General features: G+C 47.1%; 1 protein-coding gene and 1 long non-coding RNA gene across 4 annotated transcripts in view; one reads left to right on the top strand and one right to left on the bottom strand.

Annotated features, from left to right (window-relative positions):
* LOC142904383 (uncharacterized) overlaps window positions 1–11,901 on the top strand; it is a 12,472-nt gene extending 571 nt beyond the window's left edge. Inside the window, exons 2-3 of the long non-coding RNA XR_012929388.1 lie at window positions 1–451; window positions 11,783–11,901. The exon at window positions 1–451 is cut by the window's left edge and continues 417 nt beyond it. This is a non-coding gene — a long non-coding RNA (uncharacterized LOC142904383). The remainder of the gene's footprint in view (window positions 452–11,782) is intronic.
* The window catches only part of nck1b (NCK adaptor protein 1b), a 26,416-nt gene extending 4,477 nt beyond the window's left edge, over window positions 1–21,939 (bottom strand). Inside the window, exons 1-4 of one of the 3 annotated variants that reach the window (XM_076050452.1) lie at window positions 21,684–21,939; window positions 13,184–13,236; window positions 12,107–12,347; window positions 1–431 (exon numbers count right to left, since the gene is read on the bottom strand). The exon at window positions 1–431 is cut by the window's left edge and continues 321 nt beyond it. In XM_076050452.1, coding sequence (XP_075906567.1) covers window positions 1–431; window positions 12,107–12,332 — 657 coding nt within the window. In that variant the 5' untranslated portion in view covers window positions 12,333–12,347; window positions 13,184–13,236; window positions 21,684–21,939. Of the gene's footprint in view, window positions 432–12,106; window positions 12,348–13,183; window positions 13,237–13,328; window positions 13,428–20,662; window positions 20,687–21,683 lie in introns of those variants that run through there. The other 2 variants (XM_076050453.1, XM_076050451.1) reach the window with 2 other exon arrangements.
* Window positions 21,940–22,226: the final 287 nt, after the last annotated feature.

Here is a 22,226-nt window from a genome sequence, read left to right as displayed (position 1 = left end):
GAGCTCCTCGTCGTTGGCCGAGCTGAAGGGGTAGAGCGCCTGCACCGTGTGCAGCACCCTGTTGCCGTTGGCCGTGGCGTTCACCACAGCGGCCAGCTTCTCCGTCAGCGAGCCGGCGGGGTCGCCGGGGCCGCCCACGCCGCCGCCCGCCGTCCCGTCCACGTCCTCCGTCACGTAGTTGGACGGGAACCAGCCGGAGCGGCCACTGTAGCTGCCGCGCCACCAGCCGTCGCTGCACTTCTCCATCACCACCACGCGGGTGCCCTTCACCAGCGAGAGCTCGTCCTCGCGCTCGGCCGCGTAGCTGAACTTGACCAGGGCGGGCAGGTTGAGGTCGTACAGCCGCTCGCCGTTGTCGGCGTACATGTCTGCGTCTGCGTTGGAGGCCGTGTCTCTCATCCCGCCCTTCCTGCTCTTCACCTTCCCGATCCCTGCGGAAGAAGCGCAAACAGTTCAGAGTCGTGCACGTCGCAGCTTCAGATGCACACACACACACAAACACAAATGCGACTTTCTGTCTTTTTAGGCAGATTGAGAGGAGCAACGGCCTGCATTCCTTCACGGGAGACATTTCCAGATACACGTCGCGAGCCGGACGCACGCTTTTCCTTGGAAAAAAATATCCCCACGCTGAGGACAAAGCAAGCTGGCCAGCTCACTTGTGCAGACTGTCCCAAGACACCGTTCGGGGACGTCCGCCGTCCAAGGCAAAGTATAGGAATGGAATAATGGAATATGGAATGGGGATTGTGATAGCAGATTTTCAGAAGCGCGCAGAGAAACTATGAGCTGATTTATGACGAGGCAGCATTCGCTGCAAGGGAAGAGGAGGAGGGATAGAAACAAAGATTATGTTTATTTAGAAACATTCCACTAATGTGGAACAAGTCTCAGCAGGAGGAAAAAAAAAAAACTAAATCGGAAGATACATCATTAAATATGCATCTCTGCAAATGGGAGAGAGAGGGAGAAGTCAGACTGCCGTGCCAGGCAACGACAATAAGCGGCGAGGTGAAACAGGGCGGCAACTAGGGCTGAAAAATCATTCCTGTTCAACATAATACTCATCACACGCACATACACACACCAAATCCAAATACATTCCTGAGGATTAAGGCTTAGGTGCCGAGGAAACAAAAATAACAACAACTAGAAAACAGGCACAGGGAAAAAAAATCTGAGTGGGCGAAAAGAAGTCGATTCAGTCTGAAAAGCTGCAACTGCTTTTGAAAAGGGCAACAACGAGCGAGAGCTTGGTCACATTTCAACGCTGGACATCAAATTGGGCTAATCACCTCGTCTGAGCCGACACCTGCGCTTGGCAGCCTGAGCAGCAGCAGCTGAACGGCTTCGACTCCTCCCAATTCAGCCGTTTCACTTGGCAGATTTAAAAAAGAGAAACAAAAAAAAAAAATCACTGACTGATTGAGTCTTCTGTGTTTTGTTTTTTTCTTTCTCCTTTCTGCAGTTGAGGGGAAAGAACAGGGAGTGCAGGGCAACCTTTGTGTAAACAGCCCAGAGGTGGAGAGCAGCGTGGAGGAGGATTACGAGGCACTTTGGCCTTTTTGCTGGCTCCCAGAGTTCTGGCAGGGCCTGTGGCCCACCGTCTTACCGGACAGGAATTTCCACTCTGCCCTGCGTGGTAACGCTCGTCGGCTAGAGGGGGGAAAAAATTCCAAGTTGAAAATAAACGGCTCTTTCTTGTTTTCTTGTTTTCTTGCTTGCTTCTGTTGCAGGAGCAGGCAAAACAACTTTGGGACACACACACACACACACACACACACAGACGCGCACTTTTTGCACAGTTGCCGTTGGCGTGAGTCACCCGTGACCTCAGCGGTGATGACGGCACGCCAGACGCTGACGCCGCACGCACAACGTCAGCAGCGACCGGACCGCTCGCCGAGGCCGAGGACCGCGACGATCCAGCATCAGCGGGGGTGAAATTACACAGGCAGGCAGGGCAGAGTTTAGAGAAGGGGGGCAGTGGGAGGGACGGGGATGACTTGGGGGTAAAAAAAATAAAAATAAAAAAGACACAAGAAAGAAAGAAAGCGCTCGTGTTTATTTACCGGAGCGAGAAACGCAGCTAATTTGCCACAACGCGGCGCTGCGTCTGTTCTCCGGCGGATTAGTCGTCACTGAAACCCGTCCGTGAGTCAGGCAGGGCAGACAAATTTCATGCTGGTGCTGAGAGCCAAATTGCTTCCAGGTAGACCCTGTTATTAGTCACACACACACGCACAGACACACAAACACACACACACTGTCCATAACTACAGACTCCGAGACAGAGTGTAAGGAGCCCATGTCTGAGCGTGGAAGCAGAGTCTAGTAGTGCCGTGCAGAAGCGTAAAAAAAAATAAATAATAATAATAATAATAATAATAGTAATAAACAATACAAGATCTTTAAGTTTTCATTTCGACTTGAAATTTTGTGAATAAAGTTGAAATTTCGTGAATAAAGTCAACAATAAAAAAAACGGACGAAATTTCATGAATAAAGTCGACACAAATAAAGTGGAAATTGGCGAGTAGACCAAAGTTACCCACAGTTATAAGTAAACTGCAGAAAAACAGGTGTATCCCACAAAGTTCACCCACAATAAAATGGAAACTAGTGTAAAGGGAAGTACTCCACTAGACTTACGCGCAGAGCCTTTTCACTTTGTTCTTGACATTTTGACTTACTTCACGTTCACGATTTTATTCACGAGTTGGAAACTTGAAAAAAAAAATATCTTAACTTTTTTCTCTTCTTGTGGCCCTAATATATCCAACTGTGTGTGCAAGGTCTGCAGTGATCTCACTGGATTCAAAAATGGAAAAAATAATAAATAATAAAAAATAAAGGAGGTCAGTCCTGTAAAAATAAAGCGGAAACTGAGCCTTCGAGTTTAGTATTTATTTTATCTCTGCGGCCAGGTTAACCAGTCCTTATCAGCGCCACGCCCCCCCTCCGGCAGAGATTTGAAAGCTTCCTGCTGCAGTCATACGAACACTTTGCATTAAAGCAAACGACATTTGAATAGATTGATCGGCCGATGCTGGCGCCAGATGACAGAGGGAAGTTTGGGATTTGCCTGCAGAGCCGCAAGCCAACGAAGAGGATAAAGGTTACAGAGAGCGCCTGCATCTGTTCATCACCAACACAATGTGGTTTTGGGGGATGCACAGCTGATCGTTTAGAAAGAGCCAAATGAAGAAGTGAGACTTGTGCTTTTCCTTCTAACATGGAAAAGCTTTGATACACTGACAACTCTTTGAGTCGGTGATTCTAAGAATCCTCTTCAGTCTGCAGAATGACTTGTTCCCATATTAGGGCCAAAAAACACTGAACAAGCCACCTGGCGTGCAAAGCCTCTGGAACAATACGCTTCAAATGCAGAAACTGAATCTTAAAATAGTCTGGACAACTGCAGGACACGATGCAGTGGGAGCATAATTGCTTCAAAAACATGACACACAAGTGCCATAAACTTCAGACTGTGCGACTGAGACCTGATGGAACCGTCCAGAAGAGCCAAATGTGCCCAGATCAACCTTAAAACATTTCAAAAACAAGTTCGCCAGCCGATATCTCAGCAGCGTCGTCTGTCCAGACACGCTATTCTTTAAAAAAAAAAAAAAAAATAGAAAGAAAGGAGAGAAAGAAAAAGCTGACAGTGATGTAAACACGCAAAAAAGCTTCAAAGAAGTCAACAGTGACTGGCTAAAAATACAGTACAAGTCTGCACAACCACAGCTCCTTCGCAGTCCTCCTCTCAGCGGCCACCATGGGTTTTACCTCCCTTGACCTTGGGCAGTGTCACACTGCACCAACTATACATCTGCAGGCCTGTAGGAGCTCAGTTCGGGCCGTTAGCTCGGCGGCTAACCGGGCGGGCGGGGGGGTTGCCCTTCAGGGAGAAAGTCAGACACGCTGCAGAGTTATGAGCTGGAAAGTTTTCTGCTTTGTCGGACGTCAGGCGCTTTTCCCTGTGTGTTTTCAGAGAGGGGGACGCAGAGGAAGGAAGCGCCGTTGCGTCACGCCGTGCGGTAAATCAACTTGGGCGGCGGCTGAAGAGCCTCGGTGTGACAAATCCCGTGCAAAAAGTTTCAAAACTTTTTCACGCTTTGTGTTTCCAATCACCGGCGAGCAGCAGAAAAGTGACTCTTCAGAGGTGAGCTGGCCGCCGGAGGCACAAAAGAACTTGTTTGGTTGTTTAATTCTGTCCTGCCGACTGTGAGCGGCCGTCCATTGTCTCGCCGAGGCCTTTCGACCCCTCGGCTTCCCTCCATTCCAGGACTCTTCCTCTGCGGACGACAACACCCCGCGTCAGGCTGTCTGAAGCTGTGGACATCCCTGGAGCGAGGTGGGGGAGGGGGGGGCACGACAACTGGAAAAGTTCAGCGACGGCCGGCGGCACTCACGAGAAAAAAATAAAACAACAAATTATAAGACTTTGCTCGAGCCGAGGAGATTTTGAATCGCAATTAAAGTCAGACTGCCTAATTACCGTGTAGCAGCGGCCATCATCGGTGAGGTTACAGCCTCTCACATCACACGGCGTTCTGTTTTTTTTCGCTACCGTGGCAATTCAGCGTCTGACGACGGTGTGTCACCGGGCTTCACCAGACATGTGACGACACACGACAACCCCCAGCTCAGCCGTACGGCGGAGGTGAAATGAGAACGAGTCAGCATGTTCTCAGCCACTGGTCAGCCTCTTAGGGCGACGTCCTCAATCAAGACGTGGAAAATCTTCTTAAAGGTCCAGTGTGCAAACGATTAATTGATAAGCTCCGATTTTTCCTGAAACTCTAAATTTCACAATAAAAAAAAATGTGTAAAGTGAGTCAACTTTTTTTTTTCTTTTTTTAAAGTTGTTTAAAAGTAACTTGTTCTATGTATATTATGACCATCACAGTATCTACAGGTGAATTGCTCTTTCCTGCCACTACACTGTTATCATGATATTAACTAACCGTGTAAAGAATGTTCAATTAATCGAGAATTGATTAATTGTTGACATCCCAAGCTTAGACACACCTGTTTCTTCATTATCTTTACTACTTTCTACACTGTAAATACATATATACGACTTACATATGTGGATTAATGTGGGAAAAAATAAAAATGTTCAATACCTCAATATGTTATGTTATTTAGATTTTCTATGAAGGCAGGCTATTCTAGATCATCTAAAATATAAAACTTGTTTTTAGTTACTCCACACTTTTTGTTTAATGCATATTCCATATGTGTTCAATCATAGTTTTGATGCCTTGAGTGACAATCTACAATGTAAATAGTCATGAAAATGAAATAAAAACCATTCAATCAGAAGTATGTGTCCAAACATTTGACCGGTAGTGTACATCGCACAATAAGGCTCTCGCTTCTAGTTGGCTGCCATCACGCACTGCTATTTTTTCAAAGAAAGCCCGCCTGACCTAAAGTGACCTAAATATAAAAAACGCTCTGTCAGGCGGGCTTCCCGCAAGATTTTAAACATTGGATCTTTAAGATTAAAAAAAGAAGATGAAGATGAAGAAGAAGAAGAAGAACCCAGCCGGCAGCCACCAGGTCAGTTTCGTCTGTCCAAGAGACTCCCATTTCTCTTCCTGCCAGACAGCCTGTTGATTCTTGTGTACAAACCCTACCGGCGCTGGAATCAATAATTTGCTTTCAAATTCCAGTAACCGCCTCTCCACTTGTAAATACTACTTTACGGTCAGACACAAAGTTGCCCCCCCCCCTCCCCACCGGCACCACCGCCAACCCCTCCTCCTTCTCCGGCTGCCCCTTCTCATGACCCATTTCTCTTCACCTCTCCTCCGGTGACCCACATCTGGAGAGTCTGCTGCGTACGTGGTCCCCCCCCCCCCGGTGACCAACATCGTCAGGGACAACAGCTGAATGTGACTACTACGTTGCTGGAGTTAAAAATGTGACGCTTTCCAGTGCGTGTGCTTTAAAATAGTAGTGACAACGTATTGTTTTCATCGCATGAAACCAACCCGAAGGGATTAGTCGGAGCTGGATGCCCTGATTATAGAAGAACTTTTCTTTCATTCTCACGACTGTTGACATTGCAGTTTCTCACTGAAGGCATCAAAACTACATGTGAACACACGTGGAATGATGTAAGAAACAGAAGTGTAAAAGAACTCAAACATTTTCTATCTAAATTCTTTAAACTAGCCACCGTTCATAAAAAAGCATATTTAGAGTCATTGAATGTGTTTTTCATTGCTGCATAATTACCGGTACATATAACTTGCTCACATATTTGATGTCTTCAGTGTCTATTTGCAGTGTAGGAAATGACATGGGAAGGTGTGTCCAAGCTATTGACTGGTAGTGTATATAAACATGCTTTTGATAACGACACCTTAAATCTTAAACAGATGACACAATAAGTGTAGGAGATAACAGTGAGGTGCGTGAGGTCACCGCCGTCGTAATTGCTCCGATAAAACCCCGTCATTACTGATCGTAACCCGTGACAAACAAGCTCCGATTGTGAGAAGCCAATGCCAATGTTTGGATAATGACTGATTACATATTACAGCAAGGGCTGAAAAGTGAGTCGGGGTGAGAGAGGACGGTGAAAAGGACGGAGGCAGATGACTGGCTGGTGGGGATCACGAGGACAGTTGAGAAAACTCAACTCCAACTTCTGAGTTCTCAGGAACCAAAACACCGTTTCCTGCTCATCTATTAGCAAAAAAAATCCTCCTGCTGATCAAAAGTAGACAAACAGAAAAGGAAAGCAGGAATAATTGCTGATTTGGTGGAAAACAAGACGAGCCATCGCTGCTGTGTTCTCTGACATGTTTACGGCCCTGGCCGGTCCTGGCAAGCTCGCGCCAAATGCTCACTTCCTCTTCAGCAAATCCTTAAAAGGAAGAGCAGCCAGGAAAACAACTAAACAAAACAAAACCAAAAAAAGAAGTGAAGAGCCTCGCTGGTGACAAACACCACAGCGGGCCTGGAGGGGGATGTTGACAAGTTGCCCCGAGTACTCTTAATTATGAACAAGTCTTTTGCATCCGGGGGTCAGGGTGTGGGGGTGGGGACAGCAGAGTTACGGAGAAAAGCAGCTGGGGCCTGGAAGAGGAAAAAAAAAAAAAAAAAAAGTGCAGTGGACAAGCCGAGCCAGGCACAATGATTCAACTTCCTTCAAACTTCTCACTTCCTCTCTGCGGCCCGCTCTCCACCAAAAGCTTCGAGGGAGAAATGTGGCTCAAATTAGAGCTTCCGCTCGCCGGGGAGGCCGAGGGACAGGAAAGCGAGTAGGGAGGGGACGCACGGCCAGGACGGCAGAGCAGCGGCTCTCACTTTACACAAGCTGCAGGCTCCTACGCTTCGCCTGCGTCTTTGTTGTACATAGATTGATTCAAGTGTTTTTGTAACTACTGTATAGTTTGTTTTGTGTGCTGTTTTTTTTTTTTTTCGCGCTGCAACAGTAGTAGTTTCCCAATTTGCGATCAATAAAGTACAGCTATCTATCTATCCATCCATCTATTTCCCCCGATTGGGACTTTTCACCTGGATCAAACACACACACAGACACAAGATGCGTTTCCGTGTCCAAGGATTGCGCAAAATCTAAACATCGCAATAAAAACCTGGTCATGGAAACCACCTAAACTCCGAAAAACCTCAAATATGGCCAAAAGGTTTTAAGGCTCTCATGAGGTGGTTTTTCAGACGTATTCCTATAGAGGTATATCGCAAAAGTGTCAACGGAAACACGTTTTTCGCATTTACGCGTCGCCGGACGTGACGTTGACTTCAAGTGAAAATAGCGCGTCACGTTTGGACGGAGGAGGAGACGGAAATAGTTTTTGTTTTTTCAAGTAATCCAAGAGAAAAACGTAACAACCAGTCTCGACAGCAAACAAACGTAAACAAACAAACGCAAATGTAATTCTCGTAAATCTCGCGGGACGAGATTTGACGAGAATTACGGCTTATGCGCTTCACGCCATTCAAGGGCCATTCAAGCCTGCAAATCGCAATTGTACTTTGTCAGAATTTAAAACGCAGCTACACACACACGGCCGACACACTTTTACACGTAGGGACGGGACACTTACAAAGTGTCACGACAAGGCCGGGTGTTGGCCGCCTTTTCAACAAGCGTGTTGCCTCGACTGTGGAGTATCTGCGCCGACATTCCTGCGATAAGCGGCCGAGGTGTCCGACACGTCGGCCCGGCGTCCCATCAATCAGTGGGAAGACCCCCTCTCCTCCCTCCCTGCCTGCCTGCCTGCACAATGCCTACAGTGTTCTACAGTAGTGCCCCGCACATCCCCTCACACTGTAGCTCACGACCGCCGGTGGGGTGACCCCTCCCAGAACCGGCCGGCTGCTACAAACACCCCACGACTCGAAGATATCGAGCAACAGGGTGAAAGAGCGCGGCTGGAGGGGAGGTGGGAGGGGGTAGGGGGTCTTCAAGCATGATAATGTAATCCTCCGGGGGGGGGGGGCTGCGACCCACTCGCTAAGACAAACGCTAGCAGGAGAGAGGGGGGGGAGAAAAGAAAAAGAAAAAAAAAGCGAGGTAGGATTACTGTGTGTTTAAAAGAAAAAGACAGAGAGGGACTGCTGGGCCAATTACAGGCTTCGGCTCAGCGGAGGGCTCTTTTTTTTCCTCCCTTTTTTCAAAACGCATATCCACCCAGTCAGACGCTGCCTGAAAAGCTGTTGAGACACCCTCTCTCTCTGTCTCTCTCTCTCTCTTTCCCTCTCTCTGCCCGCACAACATGTTAGCACAAAAAACAAAGATCAGCCTCTCGCCTGTTCTAATTACGTCGCGAAACCAAGAAAGACTAGAGTGAGAAACTATCAAAGGAAAGAGTCAGAAAGGAAAAAATAACAACCAGCTGCCTTGACAAGCCACTTGTGCACACTCACAGATCACACAGCTCCAACTACGGAGAAAAAAAAAGAAAAGCCACCCGGTTCTATTTGTAGCACACGCTGTGTGGAAGCGCGAGAGAAACTCCCAGAAAGAGAGGCACAGAAGACGAGAGAAGTCGGGAAAAACTCACGGAAGAAATGTTTGAATAGGTTAGCCATGTCCATTTTGGGCTCGCCGCCGCCTCTCCCTCTCTCTCTCTCGCTCTCTCTCGCCCCCTCTGCTCTTCACCACTGCAGCTGTGGGAGCTATTCCATGTGAACACCCTGAGAGCAGGGCGGATTGTGGAGCAGGGGCGGCCCACTCCCCGGGACCATGTGGCCGGGCTCGGCCAATGAGGGCGCGGCATGGAGGAGGCCTCCGGTGGAGCTCTGGAAGGCAGAGGCACAGAGGCCTCATGGAAAGGGGGAAGACGGATTCAAAGAGGGAGGAGGGAGGGAGGGGTTGAACTCGGGCTAGGAGAAAGAAAAAAAAGCGATGCAGGAAAAGAGATAGAGGGAAAGTGGAGGACTGCTGGATGCCGAGCAGCGGAGGGATGTTCTAACGTGGCCCAGGAGAGAGGTGTGCGCTGGTTGCGGTGGGGTGCACCGTCAGCACACCGACGGTCACATGACCGGCTGTTGTTTGCGGTGACGTGCGTCAACTTTTACAACAAACACAGGAAACGCGAGGCCCTGAAAAGCAGCCGACTGCGAGCGAGATCGTACGCTCGAGCCTTCTTCCAAACGACGACTCCACACCCAGCAACAGGCCCGACTCAAAGAAAATACAAAAAATAAAACAGGGAGGGGGGGAGAAAAGAAAAAAAAAAAAAAGAAGTGAGATAGATATTTCCTCCCACGTATCATATGAAAGTGTGGTCTTCATGCTGCTCCTCTTGTCCTCCCACACACACACACAGACACACACACACGTACACACAAAACCACACAGACAAACTTCACCACCAGGGCTTTCATATCAGTAGCAGTACTAATAATCAAAGTGACTCTAGTATGTGAGCGAAGTCCCCCTTCTTTGCTTCGCGCCACTTCTCAGAAAACAACTACTGAAAATCTCAGCACTAAATGAAACCTTTAGTGATGTCACGGAGGGATGTGACGCCACTTCGGCGTTAGTGACACCCACACCCCGAGCCAGGCGTTGCCTCAAACCTTCCCATGAATCATCATTTTAGCAGGGAGTTAAAATCATATAGTGCCATAGTCTTCTTGCACTTTGCCTTTTAGAGTTGCATTATTTATTTGCTATTAGGGATGTGAACAATTAATGATCAACTATCGATTAATTGTTGATTAAGAATTTAATCGATTAAATTAAATTGGTTGCAATCAATCGAACAAAAAAAATTACGTTTTTTTTTTTTTTTGTTAAATGACATGGTGTATACCCAGAACAAGCTAATTTGAAACATTTTTTTTTTTTAATTTAATGTTGTCTAATGTAAAAATGGGTAACAGTGGACCCTCAACATTTTTTAAGGTTTAAATAATTGTGTTTCTTACACATTTTTCATTGTGAAATTTAGGTTCTCAGGAAAAATCGGCGCTTCTCACTTTGTCGTTAATGGATCAATAAGGTCAATCAACTAGCGATGAATGAATTAATCGCTAATTTGCATCCCTATTTGCCATTTTATGTTTGTCTCCTTTTATTTTTTTTTACGACAGCAAAATTTCCTTTGGGATTATTAAAGCATCTATCTTTCTATCTATCTTATTATAAATGATCTGCTCCACTTGAGCCCTGAATGAGAATTAAAAATCCAAATGAGGGCAAAACATATTGATGTACCTTATTTACGTGTGTGTTTGTGTGTGTGTGAGTGTGTGTGTGGGCACTGAGGTGCGCGGTTATTTCAGCAGTGAAAGGTGGGAAGGAAGCTGTTGGGGCAGTGTTGAGGCGACAGCCCAGCGCGACCAAACAGCAGCCGCTTATGGGTGCCTCTTCCGGTGCGTGTTTGTTGCAGCATTTCAAAACCACACTGTCTCAACACCACCACCACCAGCAGCACCACCACCAGCAGCACCACTGCTCACATCTTTGGGAAAGAAAAGCAGCGTCTCGGCCCGACAGGAAGTCGGTAGTTCACATGTCAAACAGATAAGGCGCTCTGCAAGCGTTGCGGCGCGTGATATCGTTTCAAACGGATGACACACTTCTGGCTCACAGTGCCTGGGAGTGAACACACACACACACACACAAACACACACAAACACACACAGAGTCATGTGGGCAAAAAAAAAAAGAAAGCAACTTTGGGACTTGGGGGGTTGGGGGAGACGGAGGAGGGGTTGGGGGAGGGGGGGAGAAAGAGGGAGTTTCTCACATGAGCCGCCCTTTGCACCACTTTGTCATCGTCACCACAACAAACACAAGCGGGGGGGAAGATAAGGCTGCCTCTCTTTTGTCACGCTGCCGGGCTTCCTCCTTTCTCATTCGGCTTCGCAGTCGTTTGAAAGCGCTGCCGCACGGTTGACACAATCCTCCCGAGAAGACGCGGCAGCATGACTAAACGCAGGGAAAAGGAAACGCCGCCGCCGCCGCCGCCGCGAGTAGGCCCGGGAGACGTCACGTCTCCGAGCTCAGCCGCCGCCGACTGCACGAAGCAGATACAGCGTAAGCTCGGCCAGCGGCGTTTCCCACAAATACTGGAATGTTGTCAAAGCAAAGACGAAAAAGGAGCAAAAACAAAAGCAGCTATTGCCCAAACAGACAGTGGAGAGGTTTATTATGCTTGAAAAGAAGATATAATTCTATTTTTAGGCAATACAAGCAGAAGCTCAGAACCTACAATAATGAATACATTTTGGGGTAAATGCCCAGAGGCACCGTTGCCTTACCTGCACCAAAACGTCAGTGGAGAACGACAAACAGCAACACGCACTCGACTCTGGTGCTGCAGAGACTTCAGTCACATACTGAAGCTGCAAGTTCGGTGCAACATTAAGAAGGAAACACCGCTTGCCGTTTGCACCAATCAGATCGGCAGTGGCGAATGTGGTCGACTTGTGCGCCAGAGAGAAACTGAGATACGTGACTGCCTCTTCAACATCAGCGCTGCTTCACACGAGCTGCTGATCAGCGAGGAAGCATAACAAGTCAACTCTACTCACACCGAGCATGTTTTCAATAGCGCGAGGATCCTCGGCAACCTTGCAAAATAGTACAGGATTTGTTTCATTTTACCGAGCGTGTCTTTGAGGTTCTTGACGATGGACGCTTTCCGGGCGCTGCTTTTCCTTTCCACGTAGTTGGACGGAACGAAGCCCGTCTTGTTGGTGGCGTTCCGGACCCTCCACCAGGACTTGGAGTCGTCCAGCAGCCACAGGCGCTCGTTTTTCTTGATGTCCAGCTCCTGGTCCTGCTGGGCCATGTAGTCGAACTTGGCGATGACAATCACCTCTTCCGTCATGTTGCAATACGTGGACTGGAGACGAGAGAGTTGATGTCTACGGGTACGGCTAGTGCAACATAAAGCTCAACTGGTGAGACTGATAAGTATCTGCTCAAAGATGGTAGGTCAAACACTTGAGCCAATCTGTAAAGCTGCATACAATAAGAGATTGCTGTCCCTAGCATGCAAGACTTTGTCCGACCCGACACATAGAACATGTACTGTACATGTGTCCCCAAAAGTCCGTTTTTAAAAAGAGATTTAGGAAGGAACTGTTGTTGGAATATGCTCAAATGTGAACTCATGCTGGAAATATTTATTTGCCTACATGTTATTTGATTATGTGACTGGTTTGACTGGACCACTTGGACCTTGTTATTGTTAGTGCCATCTTCACATCTCTTCCTTTTTTTGTGAGATTAAACAGACTGGGCAACTCTTTTATACATCAGTTTATTAAAATGTTAAATAAACGTTAGTATAGGGACTTGGAGGCACCACAACCACTTTGATGTTTTGCTTTGTAAAGCACATTACATGTCTGATGTTATACTTTGTTTTACGTTATATCTTGTGCAATGTTTTGAGTTATGTTTTTTTTTTTTGTATATGTTGTATTATTGTGGGAATTTGCTTCGTGGGGATTTCTTGTAAGTAGAAAAAACAGACGTTTCTGATGCAAGACAAATTTCAGGAGGAATTCTGACAGTAAAAAAAATCAATCAATCAATCAAGTTAACCTTGAAGTGTTGTCTTTCAATTAAACCAATTTTCGCTCCTGCTGTTTGCGTCCCACATAACAATTAAGCGCTGGAGCAGCGGCACTAAATGTCTTTAAAAAAAAAAAGTTTGAAAATTGCTGACTCTACCTGTTCTGCATCAAAGCTGAGAACTTCAAGGGCTCCAGTATACGTCTGTTGACCTGAAAGGAAGGGAGGGGGGGGGGGGGGGAAGCGTAAGAAAATCATGACATCACAACACTCGAAAACATACTCATCTTTCTGCTGAAGTGACCTGGAAGCTCCTCGTTCATGTCACGACGTGGCCTCGTCACACAAACGCAAGCACTCAGCAGTCCAACAGTTCAGTCTCCTCGCATATAAACTCCCGCCACCACCAATTGTGCTCTTACAATAACAGATACAAATTACTATTCCTTTTTTTATTCAACATCGACTCCCAACAGCTCCACATTCTTACGGCCGCTGGCCTGGGGGTGGGGGGGGGTGGACTTCCTCTCCAAAGGACGTTCCAATTATTGTCTATTGTGTGGAGCTTCAAACGTGAAGCGGCGAGACAGGAACACTGCGAAAGATTGTTTTAATAAGGGAAGCAGAGAGGAGCTCCGCTGTGCGTCAGAAGAGTGTCCGTGTCCGGATGCTGAGCTTTCACAGAGAGCTGATGATGTCGAGACACTGTTCGGAATACTGCACGTGTGCAGCCCAATGCCAATGCTAAGATGACATGATAGGCCTCGTGAGACACGGGTCCATTGTCTGCGGCGCCGCTGCCGCTTATCGCGAGAGCGAGCTGCCCATTATTATTTTATTTTTTTTAAACTCAACATCCTGCAAAGTGCCGTCAAGAGTTGTTTATGTTTGACAACAGCCGACATTCAGAGGCAGCGGCAGGTCTTGTGACCGGCACGGCCGTGAAGGGGCAATCGCACGGCGGCGCTCTGATGTCATGAGAGCGGATGGCGTTTCACCTTCAGGAGCAGACACTGACCTCATTGATCAACAGCTCCTGGGTTGCAGCAGGGAGGTTTTCTTTTCTTTTTTTTCTTTTTTTTTATGACCAGAGCAGCGGCGGCGTCTTAGTTTCAGCTGCAGCTGGCCGAGAGTTCGGCCCCCCTGAACCTGATCTTAGGCAAACATTAAGGAGCCGTGGCAAAGGAGAAGTACGGCGTGACTGGCCGGGAGCCGCAAAGTAAACGCTTCGCAAAAACACGGGCGGGTGGGCAGAGAGGGAGAGAGAGAGAGAGAGAGCGACTGGTGGACGAAGGACGGATTCAAACGCAACAACAGTTTACAAGAGTAGCTGCGTTGCCATGACAGTTTTTCGCAAAATAAAAGCGATATTTCTAAAACTTCGACAAAGTACAATTGCGATTCAAAGTGAAGAAAGTGTTTCCATGACACTTTTGCAACAGACCTCGATATCAATTCGTCTGAAAAACCACCACACGAGAGCATCAAAACCTTTTAGCAATATCTGAGAGGTTTTTCCAAGTTTAGCAGTTTCCATGACCAGTTTTCTATTGCGATATTTAGTGTTTGCACACTTCTAGGGCTAATAGAAACACAGCTAGTGATATCAAGGTCCCCAACTGGGCCTTTAAACAGTGAACAGTAGCAACCTGAACTACTTTCCCACCGCTGTGGCCGCTCACGTGGTAAAACTCAACCGTGCTGCGCTTCGGCTGTGGTTTTACGTCAGTGCACGTTCGCCGCCTGCCTCTTCTTTGCATTTCTAATGAAATTAATGAAGAGTGGGAGACATGTGAGGGAGCGGCAGGCCAAAACAAAGGGTTGATTTACTCTCCTCGAGTGCAGCCTCTCTCAACCAGACAAAGGCAACAATCTCTTCACTCCCTGAGCTGGGCCGGGTCGCCGGGCGGAACAAGCTGTAATGTGTGCAAATGTGCTCCTCCGTCTTTTACAACATCCCTCCCTTGTGTATCTCCTTTCTTTATACGCTCTCAATACCGACATGGCAAATAATAAACGTATGACCTTCACGGAGCGCTAATGTCAACACACTGTGCTGTAATATTGCACACACTTGTGTATAAGCTCGTTGCAAATGTTGAGATGGTATGATTTGCACACATTGTCCGCAGATTTTCAGAGAGCACACACCACATCCTAGTCTTACTTCCCCAAACTGCCACCAAAAGTGCACATTAACGCCACGGCGGCTTTCCACTGCAACCGTGAGGCTGCGCCAGAACATTTGCTGACAGATGCTCCGAGCCAATCTCACAATTTCAGGCCACACGACACTCCAGAGCTCCTAAAAACCAGGTCAGGTGGGGTCAAACTACTCGGAAAGGTATTGCATTTAACGGGTAACTCCTTTATGGCGGCTGCGGAGAAGAATGAATGGGTGCTAAATATACAACAGACCATAGGGTTCACTTTATAGTATAGTCAAGTTTCAGTAAAAGCTTTCCGCTATTTTACTATTTTAAATGAATGAAAACACATTAACGAATGACGTGTTACAGAGGACAATAGGCCATTTGTTATAATGTAATATGTTACATTGATATTTTCAAGAAGTAAACACTGAGGGAAATAAAAAGGCAGTCAGTAGTATCAGAAAAGCTTTGACATACCTAAAAAAAGAAAAGAAAAAGGTTATTCTTTGCACTAGGTCTGCAAATAGAAAGTAAAAAGAAATGACTCATGGAGTTGCACAACACCGTTCCAGCCAATCAGCAATCTTCAACAAAAGATACGCAGCCAAAAAGCGATGCCAGGAAAGCAGATACAGTAGACAGACGTTCTATCTTCTGACACAGCGTCAACTGTGAGACTCCGTTATTCGACCACTGCTGCAACAAGTCATGCAAACATGCTTGACTGAGAAGACGGGCCTTCCAATCACATGAAGACATTTTGCAGGTCAACTTCATTTAAAAGAACCCGGCGCGAGGACCGCAAACCACAACAGTTACATATCAATGGTGTGTTAGAGATGCAGTTTGCAAGCTACTATGAACCAACACCGCATCCTGTCGACAACAGCTGCTGTGGCAAACTGCTTCTGGGACATGCATGCACAAGCACATGCACACCCTCAGTTTAAAAAAAAAAAAACAACAGCACACCCAGTGGCCCATTTGAAAATGCAAGCGAAAGAGATTCTACATAAAGACCATTTTATATGCAGAAGCTCTTTATCTGGAACAGTTCTTTGTTAATAGCTGCATTTCAATTGCATTTTTTTTGCAAAATAAAAGCGTTTCTTATAAAAATTTTGACAAAATCAATTAAGTTTGCCTTTTCTTGTTGTTTGTTTGCTTTCAAGAATGGTCGTTACATTTTTCTCTTTGGTTACTTGTAAAAAATATTCCATCTCCTCATCCGTCTAAACATATCGCGCCATTATCACTTGAAGTGAACTGGTCACGTGACCCCGTATATCACGTCTGGTGATGTGTAAATGCGAAAAAAGTGTTTCCATGACACTTTTGTGATATACCTCTATATTGATACGCCTGAAAACACACCTCATGAGAGCAGCAAAACCTTTTAGGAGGTTCAGGTGTTTCCATTAACAGTTTTTTTAATTGCGATGTTTAGGTTTTGCGCAATTCTAGGGGTCATGGAAAACGCAGTTAGTGTTGGACGTGGAGTCCGGCCTTACTATTTATCAGTTGTCCGTATGCCGAGTTGTGCAAACAAGCCCGTGGGCTATGACAATGGATAGCTGTAGCTCCTCACAGCGGGCGCCGACAGCGTGCCTCTGCCGGCCAGGACGGCGGAGGCACCAAGACAGCACCGGCGTGAGCACACTGAGGCAGACAGAGTAACCTAATCCCTGCGACAGCCTGCTAAAATCACAGCCTCTGCGGCCTTCTGGAATGTGCTCTGTGTGCTCGCTGGCCATTCATCCCCTCTGGCACCGCTGCCCTTCCTGCAAGCCCGCACCAAACTCTCACATTTTGGCCGTGGGGGGTTGGTTGGGGTGGGGTGGGGTGGGGGGGCGTCCTAATTCGCCCACGGACACTTGGTGCGCTCATCGGAACACGGAGAAGCGGAAACCCGGTGGGACGGCGTCTCATCCCAGCTGTCCCAGATTCCTCTTAAAAGGGGGAAAAAAAAAAACTCAAAAACTAAACAGCGGCATCGCAGCAACGGGTCATGGGAGACTTGGCGAGCCAGCTGTGAGACAGGAAGTGTGGACACAAGAGTGACCGGATGATGGGAAAGTGATGCAATCTGACGGGCGGCAGGCGCTGCGCTTCTTGTCAGATGAGCTCAGAGATAGCTCGTCTCCATTTTGCAGCGGTGCGTGTAATGGACCCCAATCGAAAGATCCGTGTCAACCCGAGTTGTACTGGGGAAGGAAAAAAAAAAAAAACTGTGAACATATTGAAGCATGAAGAGGCTCTCATGACTGTGTGAAAGCAGTTGGCTATTCGCCCCCCTGGGATCACCCTCAGCAGTTGAGAGTGGCCAAAAATAGACGGCGCTCGTGTCCTTCGAGAAGTGCCGGAGAATCTCCCCCATATAGCGGCTAATGCCAAATGTTGCACGCCGCCTTGTAGGCTGACCTACTATCACTACACTCAGCACATCTCCGGGAAGAAATCATTGATAAGACGGAAAAAAATCTTGTTCTGAAAAATTAAAACATAAACTTTACATTCGTGCTGTTTAGGTATATTGAGTTGTAATATGTTGTATAATATTAGAATTATACATCCATCGTATATAAATAATCTAATCTCTCACTTATTTTCATAACACAAAAAGAAAGCCAGACACTGATCAGTAAATAAGCGCGGTTCAAAGCTATTTGCGCTTCCCCCTTTTTTTTTTCTTTACTTCCTCATTTGTCGTGGCCACATATTCCCCCCCTCAGAAATGGATGCAACCGTGCAAACCCACAGAGGAACGGCCGCGGCCATCTGACTTGTTATTTTTCAGACTGGAAAACAGGATGAGGTGCCACACTCCACCGAGCTGCTGAAAAATAACCTCATTTGGCTCGTCGTCCCCGGCGATAGTCACTCACAAGTGCTTGATGATGACAAACACACAGGGCAGAAGTGTTTGCTGCGAGCCAGTTGCTCGATGAAATCAGTTCCTTGCTAATAATAGCAAATAGATCTGATGGTGATTATTTATAAGAATCCACACTGTGGCTGCATTTAAATAATGCAACCAAAACAAAGCAGGTTTACAAAGGAAATCAGCTCTGCTGCCTGCAAGGGCTCCTCACCTCTGTGACAGAAAAGTTAGGGGATTGTAATCTCTCCTACGAATTTACATCCGTGCCAAATATCGCTCATCGGGGACCATGTGTTGGCAGCTGCACACATCCAGCAACGGCCATGTCCAAGCAGTCGGAGGATCAAGGCCACAGCAAAATAAATCTCACCAACTTACCTCAATCTCTCTGCGCTCCAGTGGATTTCTCCCCGATGACTAATGCACGTTAACGTAAGGGAGGGATCAAAGGCAGGCCGCAATGTGATTAAACAGTTTGTGGTCTGGTCTTGTGTCATGCTAAGAAAAACCAGCAGTAGCTCTGAGAAATCGGGAGGGGAAGAGACAAAGATCCACGTCCGACCTCAATCACGTCAGACAATCTGCCCGGAGCTGCGTGTGCCATCGCAAACTCAGCCAAAATAGGAAATCAGCCGAAAGCCAGCGGATAATAATCTCCCGCTGTGTGCACGAGAGGTGAAATGGATACAGCGGCTTCCTCCTGGTCTTTGCATATCCAGGCAAATATGAGCCCTGGGGTGCTGTCACAACAAGCCACTAGGGACACACGTCTACGAGGGGCCACGTGTTGGAACTTGCGGATTAGCGTCTCCAGAGCGTGAGGCATTCCGTCGCACGGCCACGCCACAGAAATCCAGGATCTGCACAAATGTGACAGCCGGAACTCCGTGTAAACACTGAAAGAAGTGTGCTGGGCGATCGCGGCGACCATCTGAAATACTGCCAAGAGATATTAAACGCAGCTGCTGAGTAAGTGTCATATCTGCCAAGTGAGACCCTGGCATAGACGTCCGCGGGCACATAAAAAGTGCACATCTTAATCAGACAGTTGTGCCTGTCATTTTGGATCCATTGCCTGCATTGTCTCTTATTGTTCTGCAGTTATTTTTAACCAACTATTTTCTCCGCGACTTCCTGTCCTGTCCTACATTTTTTTTTTTTAGAACACACCATGATGATATTACCACATTACGCACGAGATGGCTTGGCTGATCACATCACCAGTAAAACTGGGGCCGTGGGCGTTTTCTGCACTGAAGAAACAAACAAAACAAAAAAAAGGTATATTCCTGTTTGCCTAAGTTTACACAACAAATGCTGTGATCACGACAAAAAGCCCAAATTGCAAGAGCTCACATCCTCATTTTCACCCTGTCAAACCATCTGACACTCTACGATGATAAAGAGAGGAAAGAAACGGCACATTTCTCCTCTTCTTCTTCATGAGGAAGTCAGATTAAAATAGTCTTCTGTCCCCACGTCACATCGTTTCACAGAGATGGATTCAAAGTATTCTGTCACCACCAAGTGCACAGTGTTTGAAGAGTGCTTTGGAGCATATTAGGAGCTATCTATAGCTTATTTTTTTTTAATCACAATGGCTCAAACAATGTTATTAGAAAGGTGTTATCTTGTCGTGGGTTTCAAAAAAAAAAGCACAGTTCCTCTTTCAACTTTGCTTATATACATACACACTGCCTTGTTCGCAACTGCTTAAACGCTTTGGCAAACACGAGCAGTAAAGGAGGAAATTAACATCTGACAGAAAGTATGCAAATCGGAAAGAAAATGGGGAAGCCGTCACCACGATTAGGTTAATAATGGAGTAACGAAAGACGGCAAAAGAGAAGAGAGAGTCTCCAAAAATCCCTCCATGTCAATAAAACCCACAGAGAGAGAGAGAGAGAGAGAGAGAGAGAGAGAGAGAGAGAGAGGATGGGGGGGTGGGGGTGGGAGAGACCAGATTCCCAATCTGACTGAGGAAATTTTAAGCCACATTAGTTTTTTGGCTTTCAAAAATGCACAGTTGGTATTCCTCTGCTTGAGGCCATGGAGGGAGAAGCAGGAGGAGAATCCCCGTGCAAGAAGAGCTCATCACTGCAGATCCACAACATTACTTCATCACTGCATCCGAGCAGCAGTGCTATCGGAGGCTCTCTGACTCAAAAACAAGTATACACACGGTATGGATGTTCCTCGGAGCCACATGGGTACAGCATCAAGACGCCTGGCTGACAAGAGAAGGATTTAGTCCTATCCCGCCTCGAGCGGGTCTCGAACCCCTTTCCAACTGCAGACTGTCGCCTGTCCGCTCTGACAAAGAGCCACAGAGGACCAAATGTCTCTCTCACCTCCCTGAAAGCCTAATGAGAGACTGTGAAGAGGCCTGTCAGTGCGACAATAATTACAGAAACTGTACCATCCAGCAGCTGCAAGCCTCCCACCCCCTCCACACATCTGTGGCATTCGGAAAGACACACACGCACACACACACACACACACACACACAGGCTGCCACCTTGAACCGCTCAGCCACAACCACTCGCACATTTCCAAGTTAATATTAGCAAGATGGAAAAAAAAAATTACCCAAACCATAATTACCTGATTGTTTCCAAGCACAGCTCTGCAACAAAAACTCTCCCCTCCCAAGAGACTATTGACCATTACACAGTCATACCGCCCCCTGTGCTGCTGAGGCCTGACATTTAGTCTGGCACTGATTGTGTTAGATAGCAACAGTTTCAGTGAAAATGACAGAAGAAGCAGTAGGGAAGGGAACAAAACAGGAGCCGTTTCATTTAGCACAGAGGTTTTGTGACGTTTACACAGCACGGCATTTATATTGGGAGTGTTGTTGAACAATAACAGGGAGCTTGTGTGCCACCACCTTTCACGAGAATATTGTCACATAATCGTGAGTCAGTTAAAAGCCGCAGAGGAAATGGGCGAAGGCACCGTCAGTATGCAAAGATGTCTAATACCAGTACAGGCGGTTTATATCGGGGGACGTGTCCCCCTCGTCGTGACTTGGTGGTTCAAATCTGTGCAAAACACAAACTGCCATTTCAGCATTGCTGACTTCACACACCTCGCGCAAACTTAAGAGTACGTGAACGCACGTCGTCACACAAAAAAAGGCTGCCTTCTTATTTTATGCTTCATTTCGTCTTCCCAGGCTAAATTCACGATGTGTTTGGGGGAGTTTCATCCTCTCCCTTCTCCTTTTCACTATTCAGACAGAACTGTGTCTCGTCTCTTGTACAACTTGGCTAACGTTTACCTGTGAGGAGAGGAGGAGAGGAGAAAGAAAACGAAGAAAAACACACAAAAATGCAGGGAGAGGACTGCTAAGTGGCAGACTAGCCTTGCAGTCTTAGCCCGGTCGGGATAACAGTGTGCTTGGCCATGTTGGCAGAGCGACAGACTGCCGCTTGTCTGGGTTAATAGTTAGCTTTTAGCTGACGAGAGTTAAAACGTTACTCGGCATATGCGGCAATAGCAGCAGCAGCAGCAGCAGCTAGTAGCCTGTAGCTCTCTGGAGGGACATCGGTGCAGGGGGGGATAGCAACACCGTCAGCGGCAACTCTCCCTGATTCAAGCCCAGTCACACACAACCGCTTACCGGATTCCTTGCCGCCACTTCTCCGGGTCTCCTTCTAGGGGAGGGGGGTAGATACTGAATGTGTAGACACGTCGCACAGTCTTTGGACCCGGAATGTGCGGGGGAATATGATGTCCAGAACCCGAGCTAGCAGCCAGTGAATTTTTCCACGCCAGCGAGTTAGCCTCGGTGGTGAGACGCGGTGCCCCGTTGGAAGAGCATTTCTCTATCAAAGCGTGTCATTGCTCAGCAGCGCCGCCGCAGCTAGGCTAGGCTAGCTAGCAGCAGTTTCACAAGCTGCTCGGACTCCATGTCCCGCCCACTTGACTCTCACTGGTCACGATGATGTGAGCACAGTTTTTATTCGACGCCGCCGCTGTCAGTGACTCATACTGCAGCTGCTGATGATGTGCACTCCTTCAGGCGTCCATTATTTATCATTATTCATTATTTTTATTTCAGTTGTCCTGGTGGTTGTACGCGTTTTTCTTGTCTCTGTCAATGGGGGAAAAAAAATCGTTGCAAAAGGGAGCTAAAACGAAATTTGCTTCTGCTTTCTCCCCA

This window comes from Nelusetta ayraudi, unplaced genomic scaffold (assembly GCF_046127955.1).
Source record: "Nelusetta ayraudi isolate G7.1 ecotype Tasmania unplaced genomic scaffold, CSIRO-AGI_Nayr_v1 ptg000127l, whole genome shotgun sequence".
Taxonomy (NCBI): domain Eukaryota; kingdom Metazoa; phylum Chordata; class Actinopteri; order Tetraodontiformes; family Monacanthidae; genus Nelusetta; species Nelusetta ayraudi.
The sequence above is the reverse complement of the archived record's forward strand: the minus strand, read 5'-3'. Positions and strand labels throughout refer to the sequence as shown.